General features: G+C 51.3%; 1 protein-coding gene across 2 annotated transcripts; it reads left to right on the top strand.

The window, feature by feature from the left end:
- Window positions 1-1,463: 1,463 nt before the first annotated feature.
- CLEC19A (C-type lectin domain containing 19A) lies at window positions 1,464-10,028 on the top strand. Of its 2 annotated transcripts, none has more exons than XM_027743982.2 (5): window positions 1,464-1,588; window positions 7,101-7,266; window positions 7,739-7,832; window positions 8,598-8,730; window positions 9,508-10,028. In XM_027743982.2, exons 1-5 carry the CDS (start codon window positions 1,498-1,500, stop codon window positions 9,585-9,587), a joined length of 564 nt encoding a protein of 187 aa, XP_027599783.1. In that variant the 5' UTR covers window positions 1,464-1,497; the 3' UTR covers window positions 9,588-10,028. The 2 variants fall into 2 exon arrangements, with proteins under 2 accessions (XP_027599783.1, XP_039246475.1); XM_039390541.1 differs by having other exon boundaries at window positions 9,480-9,607.
- The last annotated feature ends 6,236 nt before the right edge of the window (window positions 10,029-16,264 follow it).

Genomic DNA, 16,264 nt, shown 5'->3' with positions numbered 1-16,264 from the left:
TGACTTCTAATAATCTCAATTCCTTCATTTTTAGTGGTCTGCTGTAGCAATAAGCTTTTCCTTGAGCCATATAGTTTCAGATCAATGTATGCAAGTGAGGGGGAGGTGTTCTTAAAAGGCTTTATTTAATGCAAAGAAAACTTAATATAGAAAATTGATTGAATGAGTTACTGTCTCTGGAGTAAGTCTGGATGCTTTATTGTACTAAAGGCCTCCCATCACTCCCAATTGTTTGTATTTGAATCTTGCCTCTAAAAATGGTCATCCCAACTGAAGTCCCAAAAAATGCTGAATATTTTAATTGGTAGCTAAGAATAAAAAGGGAACAGCATTGAGTGTGTTCCTAAGCAGTTTGTTCAATGCTGATTTAAGGCATAAATTGGAAATGGAACAGGGCCACAAAATTTTATAGTACTTGTGTCTGCGCTCTTTGCCTTACCACTGCCACAGTTAGGAAAGGACTTTATACAATATTTTTAAACACATGAAGTTTATGTCCGACCAAATGTTGACCACAGGAAGGAGACATGCTGGATAATATTGGCTATTAATGATACAGAGTGCTGTCTCATACCAGGTTTTCTGCTGTCTCAGGACTGCACGGACCCAGCACAGACCTGGCAGATGGGCGCTGTGTGCGTTTCTGAAATAGCCTTGGAGCCCCGGGCACAGCTGGGAGGGTTCCCTCTTCCAGGCTGTTGTAGCGCCTTGCTCTGGGTAAAAAACAAACCAACCAAACGAAGGAAAAAAAACCAAACAACCAAACCACCACCACAACAAAAAAACCCACAAAACCAAAACAAGAAAAAAAACCCAACACAAAATAGGGCATTAATGTATTACACCCGTCTGCCCTGCAGCCCTGGGACCCTCTCCCCCTGCCTCCCCAGGTGCCCGGTGCCGGCCGCCGCCGCTCCCCGGTGTCAGCACAGCCCTCGCCCTCCCGCCGCCCCTGCCCGCTCTCTGCCGGCCTTGCCCGCAGGCAGAAGGTCCCATTTGTCACCCCCCCGAGGTGACGGGCTGCCCGGAGTCCCCTCCGCCAGTATCCCGAGGGACGCAGCCGGCGCGGCGCCGCGGGATGGGGACACTGAATATCAACCCGGGATGCGGCTGCAGGGGCGAGGAGGGGTAACGTCCTTGCTCGCCTGCAGCTCCGGAGGGTGACAATGGCTCTCTGGGAGCAGCGTGCACCCCGAGCCGGGCTGGGGGCAGCGCCCTGGGCACGGGTCCGGGTCCGAGTCCCCGTCTGGGATGCACTGAGCGCGGGCGGGCTCAGCCGGGGGCGGGCTGGGGGCGCGCCCCGGGCGCGGGTCCCGTCTGGGCTGCGCTGAGCGGGGCCGGGCTCAGCCGGGGGCGGGCTGCGGAGGAGCCGCTGCTCGGGGGAGGGGGCAGCGCGGCCCCTATATCCGCCCCGGCCGGCGGCCGCCCCCCATAGCCCGCGGGGCTCGGGCCGAGCGCGACCCCAGCGCCCGGCAGCGGAGCCCGGGCGGCCCGGCCATGGGCTGCGGGCGGGCGCTGTGCGCCCTGCTGGCCGCCGCCCTGCTGGCCGCCCACGCCTTCCCCCAGACCAACATCAAAATCAGCCAAGGTGAGTGCCCGGCGGCGGCTGCGGCGCGGGGTGAAGGTGATTTAATGGGCGCTGGCTGCGGCAGGGAAGGAGCGCGTGTGCCTCCCGCGGGGCCGGCAGCTGGCTCCCCCCTGCCCTGCCTGCTCCAGAAATCCCTGACTTTCTTTGAAATCAACTTTCTTCTTTGCCATGGGGACGTGAGAAGGGCAGCCCTGGTCCCTCTCCTCGGGATGCTGGAAGTCTCTCTGGGCTGGCTTTGTTTCTGTGTGTCACTGTCTGCTCTTCACCAACACCATGAGGTGGCTCGGGGCCGTGGCCTTGCTGTGGGTCCTGCGGGGACTGCAGGAATCACTGCACAAGGCACACGTGTGAGGGGTGCAGGGCTGTGGCCACCGGGGCTCCCCGTTAATTTTTTCACACTTACTGTGCGTGAAAAGTGGCCACAAGGATGGGATTCCCCCTTATTTCCCTTTTTTCCCTCAGAGCTCTTGGTGATGGTGACTGCTGTATGTCACTTAAGTTTCTTCCAAACTTTTACACGGGATTGGTGCAAGTGAGAGTTGCTGCTCCAAGTTTGTTCACACCATGTTAGGTTTATTGGGAATTTGAGCAGAAAGGGGCTCCTTAAGTGCTGTTCAGTGAGATCGTGAGAAAAAGGATCGATACAAGCCCAACTTTCCTGCCAGACAACTAATCTGTGGGAGCTTTGCCAAAACTAATTAAGAAGGAAAAAAAACTCTGCAAGATAACTCCTATCTGTCAGTGCCAGCTGCAGGAGTGCTGCTCCCGGTGTTGGTTGTATCCTTATAACTCCAAACATACCTGGCAGAAGATTTGAAGCTGTAAAACCAGCTTGGTTTCATTAGAGGATTTTGAAAAGCAAAGCCCTTGGTGTGAAAGGATGTCCCTTCCAATGTGCTTCAACTGCTGTTAAATATTTTACTTGGAGACTTGTAATATGCACCTCAAAAAACATTTCAGAGTGTGGAAATATTGCCTAAATGAGCTTCACATCCATCAGTGGATATTATTCCCTCCAGCTCCATATAACCCCCAGACACACGAGACCAAAATCCCTCCCTTGATCTGCTTGCTTCGATCATTCGATCGTGGACACTCAGTGTGAGACTCTTTCATCTGTTAATGAAAGACAAATATTGCAAGTAACATGAAGGTGGCATTGTTTGTCAGTGCTTCTAAATCCATGGGTGCCCTGAGGCATCCTAACATCACACAACAGCACTGTCTTAGCCCCTGACACAGGCTCCAGCCCACAACCTCCCCTTTTTAATGCCTATTCTTTGGGTCTACTCAGTAATGAGGACATAGTGGATGTGTCAAGACTGTGGTGGGGTGGAGGTCTGGCTCAGCTGGCACTTTGAACCCCCCCGCCTAGCCACAGACAGGTTCTCCTGAAGCCATCCTGGAGGAGTCCTGGGGGTCCCCTGTCCCAACCCTGTTGTCTTACCCATGCCCTATAACTGCCCACTGCTCCAGCAGTGCCAAGCCAGGGTAAAGCCATGCTGCTGGCCCTCCCCACGGCCTGAGCTGATAAGAGGTGGCTTGGTGTTGGCAAGGACCAGGATGCTCATCCTGAGCCCCAGCTCTGCCAGCTGGGGCCACTCCCCATCCCTTGCTCTCAGCATCCCAGCCCTTGGATATTATTGCTCTGGGGGCAGCTCTGCCCTGGGAAGGGCCCAGCCAACCTGACAGGGATCTCCCCAGCTCTTCTCCCTTGGCATTAGCTCCAGACAAACCTCTTGGTGTTGATGGACATCCTCCAAACCAGCTGCTTGCCAAGAGCTGAAGAGGTTCACTGGCTTTTTCAGGTCAGATGGCAGCATTAGCCTGTGGATGTGCCAAGGGGGGATGTCTCAAGACCATGCCTTTCAGTGAGGTGTCTCCTAACGCCCCTAAACTTTTTGGTGAGCTGTCAGCTGTTGATGAAATGGAGCTCTTTGATGCTCTGTAGCAAAAAGAGCATCTGCTGTCAGCACTGACCTAACCCCATCTGCTGTCTAAACCTCTTTGATGGAGCCATGGCCCCCCAGGAATCTTCCTTGCATGGGCATCTCTTGCCAACTGTCTCCTAACCCCAAACTTCATATCTCAACTCTGTGGATCTGTGGAGGTGAGGCAGCATTGCTCCTTGGGATGAAGCTGATCAGGAGCAAACCTGCTCTTCACCAGCTGAGTGTTTGGGAGCCACACAGCTGGTTGGGGGTCTTTTTGTTTTGTTTTGTTTTGTTTTTTCCAGTAGCATCCTGGAATGAAAAAACACTCCTGTGAAACTGGCTAGGACTTTTTCAGTTAATTATTTCTAATTGGAAAGAGGCCAGTTGGGGAAGTGAAACTTCTTGGCAGAGCAGTGCCAGCTTCTGCAAGATTTTGATAAGTGATGTTCCTGGTGGTTCTACAGTGGATCTCAGCTAGTAAATAAATAAAAAGGCTCCAGTCTTGTTGGCACTGACACAAATCCAGAGATTTTTCTGGTCCAAAACCACTTGTTTTCCAGCTTTTCTTAGTTAGTAACAGCTGCCTGATCTGAATCTTATCCTCAGCCAAGTCTGGACATCTATTTTGCTGGTGCTGCCTTAAAATATGGTCCTGCCCTTAAAACTGTTGCACTGTAAATAAGCAAAGGGAGAAAGGATTCTTGCCATCATTTTTCACCAGGAATTTGGAGACAAATGGATGAACTGACCTGGGGTCAACAGGAACCCCTGTCCTGCAGGCACTGGCTGTGCTGTTCCTGCCCTGTGCAGAGGAGCTGATAGTGCTGGGGTGATGTTTTGCTGCTGTGCTTAAAAGTGAGGATTTGGTCCAAATATCCCAAAAATGCTGCCCTTGTCCTCTTCTAGATCAAAATAGCACCCACAGCTGCTGGCTTGGATTTTGAGGGTTTCCTATAGAGTCATGAGTAGGCTCCTATACTCACAACCATACATCAGATTTCTTATGGCCTTTCTGCTAAAAATAGCCCTCGAAGACCCCAAATAAAGCAGCTCCCCTAATTGTTCCTGCCTGTAAAACTGGGAGCAGTAGTTCTCCTCCAAAGAGACAGCCAAAGCCTCTGATCCTGACCTAACAGAAGAGATGCTAATTAAAAGTTGACCTCCCATATTTTCCTTTTTGGTATATTTAACCTTAAATTCCTTCAGGCACCTCTGGTTCACTGAAGCTCGTCAAATTAATGCTACCTAATGGGAAGCAGTATGGAATAACAAAGAAGGACTGTCTCAGTTTCTGACTCGGTTTCAGCTGCTCTGAACAAACAGGAGGGTGATTTTGCCTGGCAGTCGGGGTGCTGATGGACCCGTCTTTGAGCCAGGACACTGGGACGCCCACTGCAATTAGCACTCAGGAGTGAAGGCTCCGTTTGCTGGGGATGCTGCTGGGATAAGCCCTGTGAATTTTGCCACCACGCTGCTAGAGGTGAGGAGTTTGTCGAGGTGCTATAATAAAATCCCAGTTGCTGGTGGTGCCTGTCTGGCGCAGACCTCTCACTGCCCTCCACAAGAAGGAACAGCAACCTCGAGTCTCCGTGAGCCAGGACCAGATCCCAGCCCTGCCCTGAATGGGGGTACATGTCTCACCCGTGACCTGGTGGTGAAGCTGAAGCCTCATCCTGTAGGTTTGACCCTCTGCCCCTGCTCTGCTTTGTGTTTGGTGGAGATTGGGAACCTTGGCCAGCATCATGAGGGAAGGAGTGCTTGACTCCCGGGGAATCACATCAGCTCTCAGAGTTTCTGGTCCTGCTCCATTGCTACAATAAAATAATTTGCATTTCCTAGGGCTGTTCTAAGGTTTTTCCCAATGCAAGTATGGCCAAGTGTGAACCAGAGAGCTGAACCCTCCATAGCCACTGAACTGGCTACAATTTGGCCACCCTCCCCTAAAGCTATGCTGCTCTTCCAGGCCAGCATGCCTTATCCTTTTTCCTCCACAGCCCATAATTAGTGCTGAGGAGGATGGGAGAGCCCTTTGAGCCCCTCGAGGGTTTGTTGTTGTGGGGTGCAGAGCTGCCTCCAGCCTCAGCTCCTCCGGAGGGATGGCTGGAGGACCTGAGGCAGATTGATACGGTGACAGCCCCACTGAGCCTGGCAGTTGACTTGGCCTTGTTCAGGAGGAAAAAAAGGCTCATTGCATTTGTGGTTTGTCACCTGGGAGTGAGCTGTGACAGCAGGGACCCCGGGGGCTGGCTGTTTGTAGAACACTCAGAGATCCCCCTGTTGAAAGAGCTGATGAAATATGAAATTATCACCCAGAGCTGCCAGCACTGGCACAGGGAAGGATTTGGCTCCATGAACACTCACACAGCTGCTTTGGATTCACCTTGCCTCTCCTTTTGCCTGTGCTGTTGCTTCCCTTGCTGTGGCCACATCCCTCGTTGCCGCTGGCAGGGTTTTGTTCTCCCCACCCTTGGGAAAAGCCATTCCCCACAGCCTCTCAGTACTAGAGGCCCTGTAGCACCACCCTGACCTTTCCAGGCTTGAGCCTGTTACCTGCTTGGATAGTTTGATGGCATCTGATGTCTGCTCTCAACCCCTGCACACCCACCCTGCCCACTGCCCCGCTCGCTCCAGCAGCAGCTCTAACCCCAGACCAGGACTCCATGGGGATGTGGGAACTGGCTGGGGGGAGCTGGCAATGCCCCAAGGCTCAAAAACCAGCAGCTAAGAGAGTTAAGCCTCTGTGCCCCAAGATTTGGGGGTTCCACCTGTGTTCATGCTGGAGGGGGTGTGGTGTGTGCTGCATCCTCCCCATGCGTGACAGGGAGCAGGCACGGAGGAGGTCAGAGCAACATGTTAATGTTTACACAGCGGCAACTGTGAAGGCTCCAGAAAGACATCCTGCCCCCACAATGGCCTCTTTTGGGGCAACTTCCCCACTGTGCTGAAAAGTGTCAAGGGATGATGAGCAGCTCCGTGGCCCCAGCTCTTATCTCGTGGTGGGAGGCAGATAGGCTGGCACCACTCCCGGCGGCACGCGCGCCTCGCCCGGCTATTTATGGGGCTGAAATCCAACATGTGCGTACGTGCATGGCTGCATCCAGGGACAGGGATGGTGAGGGGGTTTCCTTGGAGGGAGGAAGTGCAGGCTGTCCTTGCAGGAGGGCAGAACACGGCCATAACCCCGCAGCCCTGGCTGTCAGCTCTCATCCCAGCACTGTGGCTCTGGTGGTGCCTGATAGAGGTGAGAGGAGCCCTTATCTTGGTTTCCCCAGTAGCAAATGTTAGTGCCTTTATTTTAAGCACCCTCTTTGAAAATGATGTCAAGCTGGCTTGGAATATCCCTCCTGGTTTAGGCAGATGCTAAAACTGAGAAGCCCACAACTTGTGCAAAATGTGTTTTCGCTTTTGCAAACTTTTGTACAGTGCCCGCAGTGGTTGGTTTTTCCATGTGTGTGTTTGGTGGTTACTTGCCTGCATGAGGTGGGGGAGCAGGGCTCGGCACTGCTGCCTCCACTGCCTGCTCAGCTGCCTGGCAATGCTGCCTCACCACCACCAGCTGTCTTCTGCTCTGCCCCCAGCCATGCCAGAGCCTGTCCACGCCTACTCCTGCCCGCTCTTCTGGACGGAGTACGAAGGTCACTGCTACCGGTACTTCCCCATCAACAAAACCTGGGCTGAAGCCGACCTCTATTGTGCCGAGTTCTCCATTGGCATCAGATCAGCCAAGCTGGCCTCCATCCACAGGTGAGGGGTGCAGAAACATGTCATCACAGCATGGGGAGGAAGGAAAATGGGGACAAAGTCCCATTCCCACAGCACAATCTCTCTGTCAGCTGTAGCCTCGTGTTCCAGCCTAAACATCCTTCTGCAGCAGCTACCTGGTCAAGTCTGATGCACTGGGCACACAAAGGTGATATAGAAAATGTCTTTTCCTGGACTGGCAGGAAAACTGGCATAGTATTCCCTAAATTTCCACAAACCGTGTTTTTTACTCTTGAAAAAGGGATGGAAGCGCAATATGATTACACAGGCTTTTTCTCTCATTCCCTCTCCCTGAGCTCTCACCAACTCCTCTTGCCCAGACCCAGGAAAGTAGTAATTAGAAGAGAGGGACCCATTTGGCCATGGGTCCAGTGGTAGGGGGAATGCTTAGGGGCACTCCTGACCATTTGCTGACATACCCCCTTGGTGGCTCCGTGTTGCTCTGTTTTGCCAGCTGGGAAGAAAACGTGTTTGTGTACGACCTGGTGAACAGCCGCGTGCCCGGCATCCCCACCGACATCTGGACGGGACTCAACGACCTGCGTGAGGTGAGAGCTCTCTGAAATCGTGTGGGAAATGGCTTTGAAAAATTCAGCTCTCTGCGTTTTCCCCCTGTAAAGCCACTTGGTTTTCTCCTTTGCCCCTTAGAACCCCATTAACCAGGTGGTGGCATAGGATCTGTTGTGCAGTGCATGGAGAAAGTTGTCATTTCTTCCCTTCCAGTCTGCTTTTAAAAGTGCTACTAACATGAATATAAATAATTAATAATTATTCATATTTTATTACTGGATTAATAGAAGGAGTATTGTACTGCTTGTTCAAGAAGAGCAAATAAACTGAAAAGGTCTCCAGTGTCAAAAATCACCAAGTTCCATTGCTCTCTTGTGATACTCTGTGACTTTTCAAAGCTGACATGTTGGAAATATATAGTCTAATATGTTAGAAAGAAAAATCGAGACCATCAGGAGAACAGTCCCGTGTCAGCAAATTTTTCATAGATACTGAGAAAGGAATGGAAAAGAAAGAGGAAAAGGAACACAGAATTGGGTGGGGGTGTTAAAAAAGAAAATATGGATTTAATTTCTGGGCTTCCTCTGGTGAGAACACTGTGAATTCTGGGGCTGTCCTTGGAAGTTTTCAGTTGTAAAACCCAGATAAGGTGTTTGGCCTCTGCTGAGTGGTGACAGTCTCTCCCCATGTCCCTGGGCTGTGTGGCACTGGGGAGGGAGATGGGGTCTCCAAGGGAGTGGGCCCCTCGCCCTCTGCAGTCGTGGGTCTGCGGTGACGGCCTTTCTCCGCCCATCCCATGCCAGGAGGGTCACTTCGAGTGGACAGACGGCTCCTCCTACGACTACCACTACTGGGATGGCAGTCAGCCTGACGACGGGATCCACTCCATCCCGGAGGAGGAGGACTGTGTGCAGATCTGGTACAGACACAGCAGTGGTGAGTGCTGCACTGGGTACTGAGGGCACCTTCAGCATGTTGTTTGCATGTCAATAAATTCAATGCACCGCAGCTCCTGCTTTTCTGAAGAGTTTGGAGGCAGGCAGAGGATTTTCATTTCAATTTTTTAGTCTTATTTTCTTTCTTCGTTACAGAGAAGGGGTATATCGTCCCTTTTCACCATGTACATACACACACACACACAGACACATACTCATTTTCCCACTGCTCACAGCCCATCTCTCTCTCCCATAGCAGCAGCAGGGCAGGAACATCAGCTGCCTTGAAGAATTACCAAATTTAGCCAACGTCAAATTTTCCCATTTCCTATCCCACATGGGAGGCTCATGGAAACACTCATTGGTTTGCCACCTTTTCTCTCCCATGCTCAGGCCAGGGAATCTTGCTGAAGTGGGACAAGACCCTGCCTGGGCAAAAATCCCCCTTCACATCTTCACTGCCAGTGAGACCAGCCAGTTGTGTCCAGACCCCCAGACATACATAAATGCCCTGTCCACGGGCAGCCTCCTGATATATTTTGGGGGTGCAGGACTGTGTTTGCAGCTACTCCTCCACTACCATGTCCAAGCTGGGGCCCAGGATCCCCTACAGATGAGGAGGGGAATGCTGGGAGGGGGCATGGCTGGGAGTGGTGCAAATGGGAGCACACCCAGGGAAAGCCTCCCATAATGGCAGGAGGTCCTGGTCCCAAGGGTGGTATGTAGTTACTTCCTTGTGCCTTTTTTCAGCTAATGTCTGGGTTTTTTTGGGGGGTAGCACTGCGCTCCTGGAATGACAATGCCTGTGGCAGAGCCTTCCCCTTCGTCTGCAAGATCCCCTCGCTGGCCCTGGACTGAGGCTGCTGGTGCTGCCCGTGCTCCCCCTCGTTTTGGGTCACCTCTCCAGCCATGCCAGGGAAGAGAAGTCAGGACATGGCATGGATTGTGAGAGCCATGGGACTGCTTGGCATCCCCAGACAGCCCCTGGCTGTAAAATCCCTCCTGGGAGTGCCCTGGGGGTGAACCCGGCGCTCGACAGCGATGGGAGCTATGTTCAACAGCAAAGGAGCCCCCCAAGCCTAAGTCTGGCTTTGGGTTTCAGATTAACTATCACAGCGTATTAGAGGAAGCCCATGATTTTACCAGTACTTCAAACTGTTAGCACCAAAAAATAGCCGTGTGTAGGAAGTGGTTTTGCCTGTTGATCTGTGAAGGAAAAGTGTTATTTTCTGTTAAGTTATGCAAAATGCCTCTTGTCCACAGTATTTTTCTCTCTGCTAAAATAAACAGCAAACAGCAGGTGGAGGCTCCTCTGTCTTTCTGGGACTCGAGTAGTAGTGACTCCCCAGGGTTTGTGTGAAAAAACCTGTTTTTTCCCCAATCTGCTCTGTATTACAGAGGTGTGGGGAGGGGGAGTGGGTGCATGGAAAAGTTTATTTCATTGACCCTGACTGATTTTTGGGGTCCCCGGGGCAGCCTGTATGCTCACCCTGCCCTTTGCCTGGCCCCCAGCGAACAGCGTCACCGTGGAGGGGGTGTGGGGCCAGTCACTGCCCCACACCTCTGCAGCATTCCTGCCTGCAGCAGGTGAGCAGGGTTTGGCCCTGGCTACTTAGGGATGACTGGATCAGCTGGAGGGCATATGAGGGGCTGACACACACCAGCTGGGGGTCAGCCCACCCTCACAGCCCTGTCCCGGGTGGGGAGAGCTTGTAGCGTTTGGTGCAACCCGGATTCCCATGAAATAAATGATGCTCTTTCCCTCAGTCCTTGCTGATGTCCTCCTGTGCTGCAGGAGGCACCACAGAGGTACTTCTGTCTTCCAGGTAAATCATTTTTGGGGAGGTGTGTGTGGCTGTGGCAGCTGCAGTGTGCCTTGTTTGAACTGCTCAGTGGGGAGGTGGGACCCTCCTCCTTGTAAGTGGGTGAATTTGCAGGGCTTGAATGCAAGTGGGGCCAAGGTGATGCCAGGGTCCAAGGGAAAGGCAGTGCTATGGAGGTAAAAACATGCTTCTCCTTCAGGGGGCACAGCTCCAAGGGCACTACTGGACCCAGTCAAATGCAATAAATCCAGTGCTCCACAGGGAGCTCTGGGGTGTGAACTCTGAACCCACACAGCCCTATAGAATCCAGGTGGCTTTGCAAGTAGCCCTGTGCAGAGGGGGCTGCAGAGGGGCCCCTTGCCTTTTCCTGGGAGCCATGTGTCCATTTGGTTCCTGCTGTGGCAAAGCCCCAGGGTCTCAGAGCACCAAAGCAGCTGGGACAGCACTGGACTGCCCCATCTCAGCCACTGCCTGCAAAGATGGGTAAAAGCATCCCCATAAAATTGTCTGGTCCCCCTTTATGTCACCATCTTAGAAATATAACATTTCAAAACTCAGACTTTCCAGAGTGGTCACACTGAATACCATAAGGTAAGTGCCTGGGGCTCCACTGGGAGCTTGGAAGTTCCTCAGATGGCAGCTCACCTTTTGGCTGAAATATATTTCTACTTGGAGAGAAACTGGAAAACTTGGTGGGGACAATGGTAGTGTTGTAAGTGGAATGTATGTGCTGGAGCAAGTTTCTAAAATAATGAAGCGCTGTCATCCCTGATTATGTATTTTTAGAAATATATTAAAATGTTTATATAAATATATATACAAATGGATAAGACATATAAATGAAACTATATTACTTTTATTAGATTTTATATATATTATATACACAGATTATCCATATATTTACATGGAAAGTAAACAATTTGTGTAGCTTTCAGTTTTAGATTTCAACACTGGATGTGCTTTCTAGAAGCTTTTGTTTCGTTTGAAAACAATAAATTATGTATGGATGATAACAGCATGTAAAGAAACCAGCTGGTTAAAAAAAAAAAAAGCTCTTGGATCCAACAAGCTAAAGGAAGTTGATGTGTAGAACCTTGTCTGTGGCAGAAAAGGGTCTGAGGAACCAAGCGTGGTGGGGGACGTGTCTGATGAACTCCTGGTTCCGAGTGCCAGTGCTGAGGTGTCGTCCCATCTCCCTGTCACAGTCACAGCACAGGGAGTGGGGACAGCAGACCCCCAGAGTCCCTTTGGGCTGGCTGTGCCCAGAGCCCATCACTCTATGGGGAGGGTTGGGTGGGAGCCACACTGAGAGCTGCTGCACGGTGCCAAGCTCTGCTCCGGGCTCCAGCCTGCCTCTCCCCAGTTTCTTTTCCCTGTTCCTCCTGTGTCCCCTGCTCAGAGGAGCTGGGAGTTCACCATGGCTGGGGATAGGTATGCCTCGAGCCAAACAACTGTCTTTTTTCCCCTGCAAGTGGTATGAGATGTTTCAAAAGAAAGGTTAAAACCTTCCCTTGGGAAAGTGTTTGAAGACCTGGGCCCTACTGTGGCTAAAAATATTGCTAATGGGGAGCTCTATGAAAGCTGTCACCTCCAATTAATATCTTCATTTCCAGGTAAAAAGAACTGAACATGCTTGACCTGAAAGTCAGGACCAAAGTTAATAGGGGCTTTGTTTTGCAACCCCCCTGTCTTTTTCCTCAGGCTCCAGGGTCCTTTCTTAAAAATCAACCATCTCTCCTTGCCAGTGTCTTCTGTTTCACAGTAATCAAATAAAATTCAGAAAACAACAGGAGTTTTCACCTCCTTAATTAACTTCTAGTGGATCTGGCGAGGTCAGGGCTTGATGGAAGCTGGGATGTGCCCTTTCCCTCGACACAGACGGTCCCAGAATTTGGGTGGTTGGGAGGCACTCCAGCTCTCCAGGCAGAACTTTTTATTTTTCCATGCTCCTTGTCCCACAACCCCTCACTCCCTTGTTAGTTTGAATTTCTCCCTTCTGACTTGCTATATGGTGCAGGCAGTGGGAGGCTGGCAGCAGCAGGACTTTCCCACAATTCTCCTGCACATCACTTGCAAGTGGTTGATTTCTGGGGGTCCTTTTATGACACTGATTTTTTTAGGAGCTGAACATCTTCTTTTGTAGTGCATGAAAGCTGGGGTAAGTGTGGACAGTGTGTGATGCAGCCTGGTAGTGAACCAAAATAGTCTCTTTGTGACAAGTGCCTTTACCCTCCTATACCCCATTTCTGAGCTATACAGACAATATTGTCCCCAGCCCTGGCATGGCAGCGGGGAGAGATGGGCCTACCTGCACCTTTGACCTTTTGATTCCTTTTATTCCTACTATGATTATTCTTTATTTTCTGAGATATGCTGCTGGATGTTGGGATATGGGAGGTGGTTGTCACAGCTGGATGTCACCAGCAGTGCTGGTGCTGCCCAGACACAGCCTGGTGAGGATTTTCCTCCCTGGCGACTACCTTGACTGCTCCAATGCCTGGCTGAGCTGAGCTGTCCTTTCCTCTATTAATTTGGTAAGATTTTTTTCTCCTGAAAATGACTGGGAGGATAAGGGCTGCACAGCTGAATCACGAGCTTTTTCTTGTGCATTTCCCGTGGGTTTAATTGCCTGAGTAGCAGCTCAGCTCCTGCCCTGCGGCCAGGATGGTGCAGAGTGGTTCCCTTTGACAGAGAACAAAAATATCTCAGGACCAAAAAACAGGCTTCCAGCAGCTCAGACAGTACATTACAGACATTTACTGGCTGCAGCAGCGAGGCCCATCATAAAAACAAACCCCTGGGATAAATTATGTTGCCCATCTGTGTGATGGGGTTAAACTCCCCAGCTTTAGTGCATCCCGAATGTGCACGGCTGGGAGAGATGGAGCAGTGGGGCATGGGGAAGACATGCAGGATCTGGCTATGTAGGTCCCAGTGGATGTTGGCTTAATTGAGATATTCCTGCTGTTCTGCAAAAGGGTTTTCCCATCCCACCTTGCACCAGCTGCTCTCTGTTGCTGCCAGGGAATGAGTGGGACACTGGGAGCCAGCAGGGACAAACCTGCTGGGAAATGTATCTCTTTCTGGGCAGCCAAAGGGCTCGGCTGAGGCAGCCATCAAGAGGCATGAGTCAAGCTGGATTTATACACCGTGGGAGCTGCTGGTGTGTGATGGCACCTTAACTAATTGCAAAAGCTCAGTGAGACTTCCAGCAGCACCAGTTCCCCTCAGAGAGGCTCACTGCTGCCAGGGGCTCCTCCAGCCTGGGGGAGCCTGGGATGGGGCTGGCTCAGGACAGGAGCTGTCCCATGTCAGGGCCCATTTTGCTGTTGATTGCTCCTTATTGGTACCCCAAAAGTCTCCCCGTCTTTTGTGGCCAAGGATTTACAAGCTTCCTGAGAAAACTGCCTTGGTGAGGAGTGCTGGCTGTGGACAAGTATCCCTGTCCCCCTTTGGCACAGGGCCCTGCAGCACAGCTGCCTAAAAAATGGTGGTTATGTTTTTTATTAACCACTTTCGCTTTGCTGGGGCTCAGTGATTTGGCTGGAAACTTTCATTCCTGGGTGCAAATTGCCAGAGCTGCCTCTGATCAGAGGCAAAGCACAGATCTGACAGGAGTGCAATTCCCGCTGTGGTCCCGGCTTGGAAAGCCGGTCAGCCTTGAAGGACACAGGTGACGTGAGAGAAAAAGGAACCGCAGCTGGCACCGTGCATGTGAACCCCCGGAGCTGGCCAGGGAGGATGGGGCTGTTCTGGGCTGATGCTGAAAGAGCTGATGCTGCTCAGCAATGCCTGGCTGCTGTCCCTGAGCAAGGTCCTGGGCACTGAGCTCCTGCTGCGCTTGCAAAATGTAGCTGTATTTGGGAATCTGCAAAAAAGTCTAGTCCGGCTCTTGGGGTTACCATGGCAACTAGATATTTGCTCATTTGTATTTCTTGAAAATTATACTGGGCTGCTGATTGCCTCATTTGTGAAGCTCTTTGTCGGGAGGCCGATAAATCCCTGTTTGTCAAGGGCTGTATGGAAGCGGACGGTGCCGTTACTGAGCAGATTTCTGAATGGAGCTTTGCTGGAGTGTGGGTGTGTTAAGCAGATCCCTCCTGCAGACCCCCAGTAACATACCCCCTGGCCTAGGAAGTGGGTGCTTGCTCTGTTCATCCCCTCTGACATCCATTTATACTCTGCAGTTGCTTGGGATAACAAAAGTGACTCATCATGGGAGACCAACTAAGGATGGGACAGGGGAAGGCTTGAGGGGAAACTCTTCTTGCATGGAGAGGACTCAAATAACATATCTGGCTGTGCTCAAGAATCTGCCATGGGGTAGGAAGGCAAGAGGTTTAGCTGGAAGTTAATTTGAGGAACTCCTGTCTCCCCATGTGTTTAGGAGAGGAGGTGAGAGCTCCATGGCTGGAGAGGCCACAGGAGCAGCACTCATTAGCCAAGATAGGAGGGCTGTGATCCTGCTCACAGGGGAATAACCACCATTCTCTGCTTCCAGAGTGCATGGAGGCTTGAAGGTTTGGGAAAATGACAGCTCAGATTAAATACATACTGGGTTTTGGTGTTGCAAAATTTGGCACTCTCTGTGGATGACCAGGAAAGGACAGTGCTGGAGGGCTGGCTGGAACTTTCAGAGGTGGCTGTAGGAGAGGAGAGGGAAGGCTTGTTTTTTTATCCTGAAGACAAAATTAATTTGATTTGGATGCTGTTTAGACTCTATGGCCCTGGTCAATTCACCCACAACCCAGCAGCTGTTTAAGAGCTCAGCATTCCTTATCAAGTATTTGTTTAATGGAAAAAAGCCACTTGCCACTAGCTGCTCTTGTGTCTTGTTGAAATAATTAAATTAGGAGGCAGAACATCACGGCAGGTCTGTAGGTAGAAGTTTTGTGCAGCTTTTCCACATGAGGATGTAACACCTTTGTGGGCTCCCACTCTGCTCAGTAGTACTGGCACAGGTGCCCATGTGGAGCATGGGAACTGCTGGACCTCATTCCCCCCATCACAGCCAGCTGCCTCCATCCTCCCACCACCAGCCATGGGCTGCACTCAGCAGGCACCAAACATGAAGATCACAGGCAGACGTAGGGGAAGGAGACATCAGAAGTATGGGTTAAAGCAATTAAAATGTGGTATTTCATCAGTGTGGAGGGCAAGTGCTTACAAGAAAGGGCCATGGCCTTTATTAATCTCCAAAGCATTGTATGAAGTCATGGCCCCAAATAAATGCTGAATGCAAATGATGAATGTATTAATCCAGTATGGATAGTGGCCCCGGGTCACGAAAGTGATTATAGCTTGGTAATAGCAATAAGATTAACAGCTCTAGTGAAATCTTAAATGCCAGCTTTGCAACCTGCCCTTTCTCCTGCATTGGCTCCATCAAGCAATCTGTGGTAGCTGGCTGGGGGGCTGCATGCCACTTTGCACATGATCCCTCAGGTCCCCCATGTACACCTGGCCTGACTGGGATGTCAGTGTTCGTTGTTACCCGAGGCCCCATAACCACACAGGGGAGGCAGAGTGGCTCCTGCTCTGGCAGTATAATGCAGTTAGAGCACCGAAAATCCTTGCCTGGATGTGACATTTTTGGGTCTGTTCTACATCTACAATAAATTCATCCATCACCGCACATTGCCCTGGTCCCTTGAGTGCTCCCTGCTGCAGAGATGTCCCTTGCAGGGACTGAGCTCCCAAAGCACGCCGGTG

This window comes from Pipra filicauda, unplaced genomic scaffold, assembly GCF_003945595.2.
Source record: "Pipra filicauda isolate LSUMZ 115617 unplaced genomic scaffold, ASM394559v2 scaffold127_size2900866_pilon, whole genome shotgun sequence".
In the NCBI taxonomy this organism is placed as follows: Eukaryota; Metazoa; Chordata; class Aves; order Passeriformes; family Pipridae; genus Pipra; species Pipra filicauda.
Note: the sequence above shows the minus strand (reverse complement) of the source record. Positions and strands in the feature narration are given on the sequence as shown.

Bases quoted from the DNA above. Each gene is read 5' to 3' on its own strand.
- CLEC19A (XM_027743982.2), top strand. From the start codon at position 1,498: ATGGGCTGCGGGCGGGCGCTGTGCGCCCTGCTGGCCGCCGCCCTGCTG. The intron at 1,589-7,100 runs GTGAGTGCCCGG...CTCTGCCCCCAG, and splicing joins CAACATCAAAATCAGCCAAG to CCATGCCAGAGCCTGTCCAC. The intron at 7,267-7,738 runs GTGAGGGGTGCA...CTGTTTTGCCAG, and splicing joins AAGCTGGCCTCCATCCACAG to CTGGGAAGAAAACGTGTTTG.